Source organism: Kryptolebias marmoratus, linkage group LG14, assembly GCF_001649575.2.
Source record: "Kryptolebias marmoratus isolate JLee-2015 linkage group LG14, ASM164957v2, whole genome shotgun sequence".
In the NCBI taxonomy this organism is placed as follows: Eukaryota; Metazoa; Chordata; class Actinopteri; order Cyprinodontiformes; family Rivulidae; genus Kryptolebias; species Kryptolebias marmoratus.
The window spans coordinates 24224306-24237834 of NC_051443.1; the positions used below are offsets into that span (position 1 = coordinate 24224306).

The following is a 13529-nucleotide window of genomic DNA, read 5'->3' on the forward strand; positions in this document are numbered from 1 at the left end:
GAAAAACATCACAACTTACATACAAAAACTTACAAAAGCACAAAAAAATACTTCAAAAACACTCCACAGAAATAAATTTTACTTGTCTGAATTTTTATGTACAGATATGCATCTTTTAATGGTTTAAAATAAAATAAGAAAAATCTAGTTATTTCCATGCAGTGTCCAGAAAGAGGTGTTGTTCAGCTGTTAGGGCACCACAACTGCTTCCACCCTAAAATATTTTTAATTTCCACCCCTGGTCTCATCCCCGAGCATTTCTGATTCACCTCCGTGGCACATACCCCGCTGTAAATTACAGTTTTTGGAGGGGGAAATTATCAGTATGAGCGCTCGGGAACTTCTCACGCTTCGTGACAAAAAGACGAGGAGGAACAACCAGAGCGAGGCATCTTCTGTTCCCGTGTCCAGACCTCCTCCTCGTGCTCTTTTATCCGAGCGTCTACCGCGGCTCTCCGTGACTTTAGGGCCTCTCTGCTCGTCTTTAATTATTTCACGAAATGGAAGCAGCCACTAAAACCTCATCAGGCGGATGAAAAAAAAAACCGCAGCGGAAAAGAAACACTACTTAACAGTGAGCAGAACGGCCCTTTTGATTAGGAACAAAACCCCGCCCCGTTCTCTAACAGAACACAAAGCCTTTTTATTCAACCGAGTCTTTAATTAGAGAATATTTGGTGCCCTTTCTGGAGTCTCTGAAGCATCACAGACAAAATGCATGAAAAGCCTCCTTAAAGCTGCAGAACCCACCCAGTCTCATGGGCTGTTTAATTAATCCGATCTTCTGTTTCAAGGTTCTGTGGAAACAACTAATGTCCCCGCACAGACATCCTGGTTCCTGTAGCAGCTCTTCGTCTCTGCTTTCATATAAAAATGGACGAGGGCTGATGATATCCAGAGATATAAGACCTAAAATCTTCTCATTACAACGACAAAAACAGCTATCATCGTTGCTATTCTGTTAGGAAGCCTTTATAAACCTTTACATTTTGTTATTTATTTACACAGAAATCCCAGAACAAAGCAGCAGCAGCAACTAGCTGTTGCACGCGTGGGTGCCAGAATATAAGATTAATTCTGTAAAAATAACCTCGTTGTGGGACGACGAGCTAAAAGTTTATAAAATAATGTTTCCATAAATTAATCCCAGACGAGTTGGTAACTCGTCAGTCCTTTTTCTCCAAACTGAGGCCATCCAAGGAGCTATCCACGACAGGTAAGATACTGCTTAAAACCTTTCCACCCCTTTAGCAGGTAGTTACCATATTTGACATTTTCTAATTGGATTGCTTTCAGTCCTTCTTGCCAAACAAAACGTTTCAGGAAGTTCTGTTGCACAGCATGAGTCATTTTCCATCCTTAAAGCAAACGTCGCTCTCAGGTTTACCTCAACAACCTTAACGGCAGACGTTAGCCAAGCTCATATTGATCTGGGTAAAAATCTGCAGTTTTATTTAATTTTAAAAAGTATACTGCCAGCGATACATAATACGCCTGTCAGAGCAATCAGGATCTAAAGAGCCCAACAATCCTGAATATATGAGTTAGAGCACGGTCAAGGCTTTCGCAAAGTGTTCCAGTATGACCTTGACCTTTGACCCCGTGACTCTGAAATCAATAGGGATCACCCCCAACCCATGAGGTGTCCAGCTGTGCAGTTTGACTTTCCTACGTTACATGGTTGCAGAGTTAGAGCACGGTCAAGGCTTTCGCAAGGTGTTCCAGTATGACCTTGACCTTTGACCCCGTGACCCTGAAATCAATAGGGATCACCCCCAACCCACGACGTGTCCAGCTGTGCAGTTTGACATCCTGACATTACATGGTTGCAGAGTTAGAGCACGGTCAAGGCTTTCGCAAGGTGTTCACATGTGACCTTGACCTTTGACCCCGTGACCCTGAAATCAATAGGGATCACCCCCAACCCACGAGGTGTCCAGCTGTGCAGTTTGACATCCTGACATTACATGGTTGCGGAGTTAGAGCACGGTCAAGGCTTTCGCAAAGTGTTCCAGTATGACCTTGACCTTTGACCCCGTGACTCTGAACTCAATAGGGATGACCCCCAACCCATGAGGTGTCCAGCTGTGCAGTTTGACTTTCCTACATTACAGTTGAGGAGTTAAAGCACGGTCAAGGCTTTCGCAAAGGGTTCACTTGTGATCTTAGCCTTTGACCCCAAGACCCTGAAATCAATAGGGATCACCCCCAACCCATGAGGTGTCCAGCTGTGCAGTTGGACATTTCTATGTCAAATGAATATCAATTTAAAGCTTGGAGAAGACATAATATGTCCCGTCTTTAGGACGGGCGTATAAAAAATAAAGGTAGGGACACTGAGAAGAACCAGAGGGAGGACAGCTGTTGTCCTCATTTATCTAATTATTTTTGATATGTCATAAAACAGCAGACAACATCAGAGTCCATAGTGTGTCTTATTCCGCCGTAATAATGTGTTTTTATTTTGGACCTGAATAAGTTTCTGCCAACAGGAAACAGAACCAGAACCAAGCAGAGAGCTCAGATCCAGACACAACACGGAAAATGTAAAACAGAAACAGATGAGTGAGAGCAGCTCGTCCCCGAAACAGCAAGAGAGGATCTCTGACATTTACGTCAGCACAAAGGAACTCAAACGCCTCGCCAGTTGGAGAAACTCCATGCCTATCTGGGCTGGCTCGGCACGGTCCGCCGTCGTTTTAGAAAAAACGCAATTTACTCCCAATATTTACTGTCCTTTTGACAAAAAAACAACAACATTCAGGGCCATCGGCTTGTCCCGAACGCAGAAACAACATTAAACTTTTAATGTTTTAACGCTCCAGCTATCCCATAACGATCGATAATGCTGTTAATAAATAAACTACTTAAAAAAGGTTGAAATTCAGCAGACACTGAACAACCTGAGCTCTAAGTGTTAGTTTTTCCCGCTGATTAAAGAGGTTTCGTTCGTGTTTTTTTGCCCTGAAACGCCTCTCAGAATGCAATCGCTCTCAGCGGGCCATAAAAACCCTGAACTCTGACCTTTGAACTCTGAACTCCAGAGTTCGTGAACTCCAGAGGTTGGCTCTCGAGGTGGAAGCAGTTTTTTTTAAAAACTGCAGCAATCCACTTTGGTCTTGTTCGGACTAGCCATTAACTCATCAATCCGGTCATAACTACCTAAACCCTCCGAACTCAGGCTGTTCAAAGACCCATCTACAACAGGTCAGATATTGATTATTCATAACCTTTTATACAGAGACTCCCTCGAGAACGCCGTTTCATAGTCTGTGAATGCTGAGTCAGCATTAATGCTGTTTTCATGATGGGGATTCGATGATTTCTACTCACTTTGGACTTGATTTGTTCGTTTAAAGGACGGGTGCTGTAGCTTCTGGGTTTTGTTATTTTTATACATTTTCATACATTAAAGTATTTAATTTCATTTACAAACATTTTTCCTTTTAAAATAGATCAGAATTTATTTAAATCCTTCATAAACACAACAACAACAACTACGACTACAGCTAATTCAACTACCAGTGATGCTAATGCTTTAGGCTAATGTTTTGGCTAGCATTTTGTTATTTTTCATTAGCATTTTGATACAGTTAGCGTTTAGCTAGCATTTTGCTACTTTAAATGAGCATGTTTGCTACTTTCAGCTTTTTTTAAAGTTTTTTAGCTAGCGTTTGCTACTTTCAGATAGTGTTTTACTGCTTTTAGCTAGAATTTTGCTTCTCATAATTAAATTTTAGCTAATTTTAGCTCTTAGCGTTTTTCTACTTTCAATTAGCATTTTGACACATCTAGCTTTTACCTAGCATTTTCTAATTCAAGCTTTTAGCTAGCATTTTGCTAATTTTATCTTTTAGTTCGCGCTTTGATACTTTAAGCTAGCGAGCATTTTGCTTGTCATAGCTCGTGTTTTGCTAGTTTTAGCTCTCAGTTAGTGCTTTGATTGTGTTTTGTCACTTTAATCCAGCATTTTGCTCGTTTTTGCTCCTCAGAGTTAGCATTTTGCTGCTTTTAGCCATCCGCTCAACTGCGTTTTAGCAGAAAATGTTATTTCTCCAGTTCTGACGCCCGAGCGGTCAGCTGCCCACGCTCAGCCTGTGAAACCAGATTTATTTTCAGCTCATAAATGATGGATTTTTAAGCCACTTACAGCGTCTGAACCTCCCTGCAGGTCCTCCAGGTCATTCGAGGACAGCAGCACGTTCTGTGTGAAAACAGAAAGGCGACACGATTTTAAAAAGAACACCCAGAGAGAGTTCACAGAGCGGACCAGAACCACAGGAGTCGGAGCGGTTTTCACTTTTAATCCCTTCCTAATGCTTCTATTACAGCATGCAACAGGCTGGGTGAAGAGACGGAGTCGAGGTGTCTGCCCTGAGGGCGCCGGAGACACCTGGATTCACCGTAAACGCGTCCTGATTACACGTCAGAGCTTTTCTCAGTCATTATGAGCCACGCTAAGAAGGTGTTTGCTTTTACCTCCAGGGCGCCGCCGGTGCGCGGGGAGCGAGGAGGCTTGGGAGCGCTGCAACGGGCCGGGTGGAGGCTGCAGTGCTGCCGGGCGCCGTCGGGGTCACCCAACAGGAAGACCAGCTGCCGGAGTCCGCCCTGGAGACAACAAGAAGCCGTTAAAACGCGACACAACCGGACAGGAACTGGAACTTCACCACTTTAAACCAGGATTATTTCAGATCAACGCTGTGTGTCATAATTAGCGGACTCAAACGTTGCGACAACTCGGACAGTTTTACAAAAAACTGAGCTGAAACCCAGCATGGAGGTCATGTGACAGATCATGTGACAGCTTGAAAAGTTTAGGCCGATAAGTTGGACTCCCTTCATCTGTCAACGATAAAATGCTGATCGTAAAATACCTCCTTTGTTCTCCAAACCCGTCTTCGCCTCTCATGTAGCCTTTGATTGTGATGCCGGCATCAAATTCTGGACATATTTTATTATTCTCTAAAATAAAATACAACGCCGGTTTCATTTAGAAGCTTTAATTAGGCACAAACTGACCCCATCCAGTGCTGGTTTAAATAAACAAAAAGCTGCTAATGACCCAATTAAATATGAACACGATGACAACATAAAGAGCCAAAACATCCAAAAGATCATTCTTATTTTTTTAGGACTTCCTGTTTTTGTTCTTTTGTTACATTTATTGGTGAAATAATGAGAAAAGCAACCATTTTTAAATCTGAGCTGATATATGCTGGTGTAGATTCTCAGTCATCCAGGCCATGGTAAAGTCAAAAACAACTGGACTTCTATTCTGAAGTTGAAGACGTTTCGCTTCTCATCCGAGGAGCTTTCTCAATTCAGAAAAAAAGAGTGTGGAGTTGAGCTTTTAAAGCTGAGATGTGATGTAAACTGGACTACATGCAGATTGTTCTCGCTCTCCTAACATTAGAGGCTCATTAGGGTCATTGTTCATCTGACTCACTGATGGGTGACTGGAGATCAGGCCTAAAGCTCCATTATATGTTTTTGAAAGCTGAAATCTGAGACCTCCTCCTCTGTTTAATGTTGGTTTCTCCCTTTTGACATAGATGGCTTCCTTTACCGCCCTCTCAAACCCCCCATTTCAAAGGAACAACATTAAACAGAGGAGGAGGTCTCAGATTCCAGCTTTCAAAAACATATAATGGAGCTTTAGGCCTGATCTCCAGTCACCCATCAGTGAGTCAGATGAACAATGACCCTAATGAGCCTCTAATGTTAGGAGAGCGAGAACAATCTGCATGTAGTCCACTTTACATCACATCTCAGCTTTAAAAGCTCAACTCCACACTCTCTTTTTCTGAATGGAGAAAGCTCCTCGGATGAGAAGCCAAACGTCTTCAGCTACAGAATAGAAATCCAGTTGTTTTTGTTTTTTAACCTTTTTTGAACTGAGCTAATATCTGGCGACCTTCCCAACCCCACCTTTGTCGATATGAAACACCGCCTTTGTTTGGTATTTCCCGCAAACATTCGCTCAGCGTCTTTCTGGTGCGTTTTTAGGCAACTTTTCAGCTTCTTTTGAAGATATTTTGCAGATTTGCGGCACGATCTCCATCTAAAATAACATCCCGGTGACTGAAATGTGTCGCAAACTCGAAACAAAACCCAAATATTAAGAAGGGAAACAAAAAATGGAGGAAACTGGAGCTGCAGAAACCCTGCACAGGATTATTTAACTGCATTAGAGCGTATTTTAAAGGAGAAATCAGGAGTTAGTGCTTTTGTCACTCAAGATAATTTCTCTTTGCCTGAAAGTCAGATAAGTGTCAGAGCAGCTTGTTAACTCGAGCCGTTTGGGTTGTATTTAAATCCATTTCCTGTTCGTGTTCCTAACATCCATCTGAATGGGTCCCTCCCGGGTCTGCTGTCAGTATGAGCAGAATAAAACTATAAACGGTTTTAACTGCAACTAATTTAAACGATCGTCCAGAGACGAGGCTGTCAGCGCCTCTTCAGTAAGAAGAGCCCATCACCGGTGGAGGGGGGAGGGATAGTTGGACGCCGAGAACAAATCCAGATGCTGACACGCCTCCCGTACTGATCCAGTCACTCCGGCTGATCCGATCCTCGGGGCCACGTCCTCCCTGAGCCGCACAAATCATCCCGTTTCACTTCTCGTCTTAAATAAGACGCTTCGAGAACGTGACGAAACGCACGAATCTGGTTTAGCTCATATGATATAATAATATCTTACCTGTCGTAGATAGAAAGAGTCTAATCCTGACTGGATTGACGAGCTAACGCTAGTCAGTTAAATCAAACTTTATGCTGCAGGATTTTGAGGTTATTTGCAAGTGCTAATTCCAGCAGCAGCTAGCTGTAGTGCTTCCAACAGGATAATCTTAACATTTTTAAAAGGTATAACTGTGTTAGATATGAGACAGTGAAAAAAATGTTGACAGAACAGTGTTTTAAAAAAGGCAATCTACGTTCGTCTTGGCTACGTTTGGGTTAGCGGTTAGCTAGCTGCTCTGCTCAGAATGATCAGAGGTGGAACCAAGTTTGTGTTTTCCAGGTCACAAGTCAGGTCAAATCCAAAGTTGAGACGTGCACGTCACAAACCAAGTCTCAAATCAAGTCCAAAGTCAAGATGTGCAGGTCCCAAATCAGGTCCAAGGTCAAGACTGCAAGTCTTAAATCAAGTCTCAAATCAAGTCCAAAGTCAAGATGTGCAGGTCCCAAATCAGGTCCAAGGTCAAGACGTGCAAGTCCCAAATCAGGTCTAAAGTCAAGATTGCAAGTCTTAAATCAAGTCTCAAATTAAGTCCAAGGTCAAGACGTGCAAGTCCCAAATCAGGTCCAAGGTCAAGACGTGCAAATCCCAAATCAAGTCCAAAGTTGAGACCTACCAGTCTCAAATCAAGTCTAAAGTTAGGATGTCCAAGTCACGAATCAAGTCCAAAGTCAAGATGGGCAAGTCCTGAATTGGGTCCAGTCCAAAATCAAGACGTGCAAATTCTGAGTTGAGACAAAAGTCAACCTGAGCAAGTTCCAAGTTGAGTCTAAAGTCAAGAAGTTCAAGTCCCGAGTCAAAATAAGCAGAAGCTGAACAGCTGATGTTGTACTTCACTGTAAATTTGAACCCAGCTCAACAACAAACCCAAACTATTCTCAGATTAAAACACGTTTTTGTTTGACTCTTGTTGCTTTAAATTGACTGTTTGTATCTGAATGTTTAATGTCAAAACTAAATAAAAATACCTGCAGGGAGGTTCGTTTCTACATCTGATTAAAAGCACGAAGGTTCAGTCACTGCAGATATTTTATAAAGTATAAAAACCGAGCACTGAAAACTTGATTGTTGGAACTCATAACCTCTCCAGAGAACCCGTCTTACTGACAAGATTTAAACGTTTAGGGACGCTGAACGCTGTGTCAACACAACCGCCGGCGCTTCCTGTGATTTCAGGGCTGATGGAGGTAATCGGAGCTGCGGCTCCGGGGATTTCTTCTGCATACCTGAAGAAAACAAACAACCTGGTTTCTAAGCATCACGTCGGGTCTGTGATGAAAGGAAACCGGGCAGGGTCAGGAAAACATGGCTGCAGGAACGCCGGCTGCGTTGAGTGTGCGAGGAAGAAGAAATATGTAAAGTTTTAAACTGAATCAAAGTGAACCGAACTTCGCACACATGGCCTGTTACAGACTTGGCTTCGCACATCAGTCTGGTCTTAAAATACGTAAAATCTTATTAAAAAAATTAAAATCTGCCGATCATTATAAAGTCTGCCCATGTTCCTAACAGAACAAAGTTAATGAGTTCAGCTTTTTTAATGAGAAGTGACAGGGTGTGGAGTTTATGGAGGAGGCTCTCAGGGGTGGAGCTGCTTTTCTTTTTTTACGATTGGGAGGGGAAAAAAAAAAATTACAAAAGAAAGAAGGAATGGTTTGCAGAGCCACGTACTTCAAACGGCGTTTCCGAGCCCTCGGTGGTGCCTCCGACCATCAGGAGCCCGTCGGCACTGATCTCCAGTCCACGGTTCACCCAGTCCACGCCCTCCAGCAGAGAGCAGTCCACGAACAGCGCCAGGCGGTCGGAGGAGACGCTGAAGGCCAGGCGGTGCCACGCCCCGTCGCACAGGCCGCCGACCGGGAACCTGATGGATGCGTCACAATGTCATCGTGTCGGGGTTTTTGTTCGATGTTTGCAGGAAGCATTAATGTGAATCTCAGAGGAAAGAAAACATTTGGAGGACCTTCAGAGGCGTTAGTCTGAACATAACCCGTCCTGAGCAGCGCTGAAGCACCGCCTACTGAGCTGTGGCTAATCCAATCAACCAATCAAGCAGCAGCAGACCTGCCACTGACGGCCGCCGAAAGGCCAAAGGCGGGAATCTGCTCGGTAATCTGTCTGTTAGCAAAATATCTCATGAACCAGAGGATAGATTTCAATCAAACTCACAGAGAAACCAATCACTGGGTGTGCACCTATTAAGTTTTGAAGCCAAGCTAATTCAAAATGGCTTCCACAGCCATAAAGCCTAAATGTAGCATCTAACTGACCTGTTTGTTGCTATTGGAAAGGAGTCAAAACTGAGAGAAATCCTGCAAAATTTTCAAAATAATGGCCTATTTTTTGTGTATTTCGTTGCCCACTTCCACACACATCGGCCCACTTTGCATCTAACTTCATGTTCATGATTTAATCTACTTCAGCGGCCATTTTTTAAATAAAGAGAGGCACATCAGGATCAGTTTTCCAAGTGACTAAACTGAGACGGGTTCGCAACAAAACTGAGACGGATTCACGACGAGTTTGAGACACCCAGGACGACTCTGCGACTATTTTGAGACATAATTTGTATCGGAAATCATTGGAAAGCTTGCGAGCCTTTTGAGGCTCGTGCCATGAAAATTGGGAACTCCCGAGAACATTTTGAGACATTTTGGAGACTCCCTCATCATCACAGCTCATTGAGCTGTCCTAATGCTCTGTTGCTCAGATATTTTGGGTTTGATTTCCTAGTAAAGTCAATAATGGCTGCTTCTGTCTCTGGAGAAAAGAGGCAGAGCGGGTTTTAAACTCTCCACAGGAAAGAATGAACACAAACGTCCATCCAGTCCAGTTTTCCCTCTTTGCTTTTCTTTTTAGTTCCCGTCAGCCTCATAATGTTCCCTCAGACTTGTTCCTGTCTGTCTCCTCTCTCCAAAGGGAAGTCTATTTGCATAAATTAAATCGAGACTGCGGACCACAGTGTGAAGACTCCAAACTATTGTCCAAAAGTTGTAATCTTTTCTTAATTTAAGGTGCAGGACTCGTAACACCAAGCAGATTCCCTCATTAATACGGAAATAGAGATTTTAAACTAAAATAACCAATTAACACCCTGAAGGGGGTGAATCTGGACTCTGAATTCAACCGAACATGAAGCGTCGAAGCCATCAACATGCTCCTTTGACACATTTCAGATATGAAAGCTACTCCTGTGCCAAAAACACAAGTACAGTATCGGTTCGAGCCAACGTCTTCAAGCCTGTTTCTGTTTGCTGTCTGTCGTTGATGAATGACTGGAGGAGACGGGGGGGGAGGAAACCAGCCAAGAGACGTCAAATTAATCATCCCGCTGGGAGACAGCGAGATAGAGTCATCTTCAAACACAGACGCGCTCGGCTCCGTGTGAAACGGGACCGCGCCTGAGTTTGATTTGGGGGCGGATGTTGTAAACAAATCAACATCTGGGGGGTTTTATGGAAGCAGCTGATGGTTAAAAGTTGTTTGGAGGCTGCTGTTTTATTAAATCTATAACACTTTCAGCCAATTAATCACAAATAAAAAAGGCTCTTGAGTATTTAAATAGGCTGGTTCGAGTTGCACGGGTTTTCATGAACTGGTGGCTTTTTGTTTTTAATTGCGTTTGAAGGGAAGATCCGGCCGCTCACTCGTAGTGCCTCTGCTGCGCTGCGATGAAGGTGACGGCGCGGGCGCTGATCCGGAGCTGCAGCACGACGCGGCTGTCCGGGCCTAGGGCGGTGAAGACGCTGCAATCTTCTGTCTGAAAACTGCGGAGCTGCACCAGCAAACTGAACTCGTCTGCGAAACTGCGAACACAGGCGAGCGCGGGTTTTAATAAAAAAAAAAAAAAAAACAGAGCTGGAGTCGAACCGCCACCTTCCAGACGGACATCACGGCGAGCTACCTGTCGCTGAAGAGCCGCCGCAGAGGGAGAGACAAGGTGGAGTACTGTCCCACCTGGACGACAGGACACTCCCTGTCCTCCACAGTCAGCGAGGAGTTCCTGCTGTTGGACACCTGAAGAGACAGCTCCTGCAGCACATTCACCTCCTCTGTGGGGGGAGATAAACAAACGTCAGGTTCCTCCTTCTTCTGCTGAATTAAACAAAACCCTAAATGTTCTGTCACAGTTTGCAGCAAATCTTTGATGGTCTTTGAAGGAAATCCGAGCGTTTAATATCCTTCAAACCAGAGGTTCCCAAACTTTTCAGCTTCTGACCCAAAACATAGCAGTGACAAAAGGTGTGTGACCCCATCTGTTGGCTGTTTAAACTTCCAAAAAAGGTAATGACCCTCTTAAAAAAGAGATTATTACAACACAAACAGTCCTAACATCCATTATGCTATTTTTTAAAATCAATTGATGACAATTATTTTAACTCCCTTTACCCATTATGGTGTAAATATATCATAAAAACTGGGTTTTTAATTGCAGGTTGCTATCTGGAGATCATCTAAGGACCCCTACTTGGTGTTGGGTGACCCACATTTGGGTCCCGACCCCAACTTTGGGAATCGTTGCTTTAAACTGTCTTAACCTCACAAAATTGTGAGGTTAGGAAAATAATCTGTCGGGACATGAAGCTGTGAGTTGTTCAAAATGTGTTCAGTAATGACACTAGAATTCCTTCAAGGAATGCTTATCACCCGCCACTTTGTACGACAAAGACATTGAGCCATCTGTTCGTGCGACATGACATCATCGGACGCCATCATTTTTTTACATAAAATATAATCTAAAACTCTAGCCTTAAAGGTGGAGGATGATAAACATTCCCTTCAAGGAATACCAGGCCTTTAATTTAGCTAATTTGGTTGTCTGAGATCAGTTAAAATTGAAGTAAACTCATTAAATCATTATTATGCAGCATGCCAACTAGTATCATTCAGGATGGGTTAACCAGCAGCTGCACAAGTCAAAAAAGTAATGGTATAATTACTCCAAAACAAGTAAAATCTTGCTTTAGTGAAAATATAGCTTAACCGATGGACTCTAAATAACTGATATTACCTTTTATTTTGATAAAGTGAAAGGCTACATAAAGACAGAGCGAAGCATATCTCATATTTCAACCAGAAACCACAAATCTCTCCTTTTATTTGATTAAAAACAAATGATTTTACCCCCTTAAATATTTGTTGTGCAAAATACAACGCAGAACCTTTTATACTGCTAATATTTCCACTTTGACACAAGCACCTTTACCTTTAACTTTTTTTTTGGATACACCCAAAAAGGGGTGGGGCCATTTGAAGGAGCAGGAAGGTAATCTAAGTAACAAAGAGTTTTAGATTGTTAATGTTACTCAGGGTAACACATTTTCCCCAAATGTGTTCACTAATGACCTTGACCTTTGGTGACCCTGAAATCAACAGGGATCATCTTCGACAAATGAGGTGTCCAGCTGTGCAGTTTGACATCCCTGCTTTGGACATTTGTGAAGTTAGAGCAGGGACAAGGTTTTCACAAAGGGCTCACCTGCGACTTTGACCCTTGACCCCGTGACTTTGAAATCAATAGGGATCACCCTTGCCTCACGAGGTGTCCAGCTCGTCCAAAGACGAATGAACAGATAAGAGACAGACTTTTGTCACATTTACATTAAAAATGATTCAATCATCAACGATTTTCTGGATTTTTGGAGATCGTTTCACTTGGCGTTTCATTTCCCACAGTCTGGTCCCAATCCCGATTATTGGAAACACCAGAACAAAAGAACCCACGAGGGAAACATCTGCAGCAACCAAACCAAATCCCTCAGTCTGCTGCCACTTAAAAAAAAAAAAAAAAACACAACCTGCTGTGAACACTCCACTCACTAAAAAGCAAAGAATGACATGTGCTGCTGCCTTTTAAATGTGGACGGCGCTTCGAGAAATTCCTCTCACCCGCAGTCCCATTTGTGGTTTTTACCCCCTCGCCCGCTGGTTTCCTGTCACCCCAGCAGAGCAGGTAAAGTGCCGTTCATCATCGCTTGCCCACAGGTGGTTTCCTTCACGCTCTTTTCTTTTTCCTGATGACTGTGAACACAGCTCTTCATTATATTTGGAGAAAATGAGTCACTTACAAGAGGCTGGTATTGTTTTATGCTGACTGGGACCAGTTTGAACCCAAATGCCAATGATGGTATGTAAGACGTGGGTCTAAGATTAATGAGGCTGAGAGGTGAGTTTAAGAACCATGGAAGAACAAAAGAAGAAATCAATTTAAAATCTTTAGTCAGTATCTAAAAATGCTAACGTAAGTACTTATTTAAAGCCTCTGGGATTTACCCAGAACATGTCTCGTTCCGCCTCTGGACCGACTCCAAACATGTACTCCCGCCGAGCGCTTTTTTTTTTATTTTTATAAACAAATCCACGTCTGTGAGCCTCGTTAGAGACTTGTTTACTCATCCTGTCAGAGACGGAGACCATCCGCTGAACAATACCGCCGGGAAAACCGCCACAACGAGGGGAGGTGGGCCTAAAAAAAAAAAAAAAAACCAAAGACAGACTTTTTATTTTATTTTGTAATATTCACCAAACAGGATTCTGTTCAGGTCCTTAGTTTTGTTTTTTTCTAGTTCGAAGAGGAGCAATGAATGTTAAAAATGTGCTGAATAAATCAAGAAATTTGGTCAGGTAAAGGTAACTTCAGTCCAATCGAACCTAATCTGCAACTTCTTAGATTGCTCCAGTTTGCACAATCGGAATGGTCCAATTTGGACATAATTGGGCCCACATGCCGACCAGTGATGGAAAGATTAAGTTTGTAAGAAGCCGACAGACACCTGAAGGAATAAGCGGC

The 13529-nt window shown here is 43.1% G+C and overlaps 1 protein-coding gene across 3 annotated transcripts in view; it reads right to left on the minus strand.

Moving 5' to 3' along the window:
- si:ch211-196i2.1 (collagen alpha-1(I) chain) overlaps nt 1-13529 on the minus strand; it is an 81043-nt gene that overhangs the window by 53222 nt on the left and 14292 nt on the right. For all 3 annotated transcript variants that reach the window (XR_005234056.1, XM_037979605.1, XM_017425492.3), the window contains exons 2-6: nt 10644-10791; nt 10387-10545; nt 8411-8603; nt 4480-4608; nt 4151-4204 (exon numbers count right to left, since the gene is read on the minus strand). Coding sequence is in view for 2 of the 3 variants with exons in the window: in XM_037979605.1 (XP_037835533.1) it covers nt 4151-4204; nt 4480-4608; nt 8411-8603; nt 10387-10545; nt 10644-10791 (683 nt within the window). In the remaining variant the exon portion in view is untranslated. The remainder of the gene's footprint in view (nt 1-4150; nt 4205-4479; nt 4609-8410; nt 8604-10386; nt 10546-10643; nt 10792-13529) is intronic.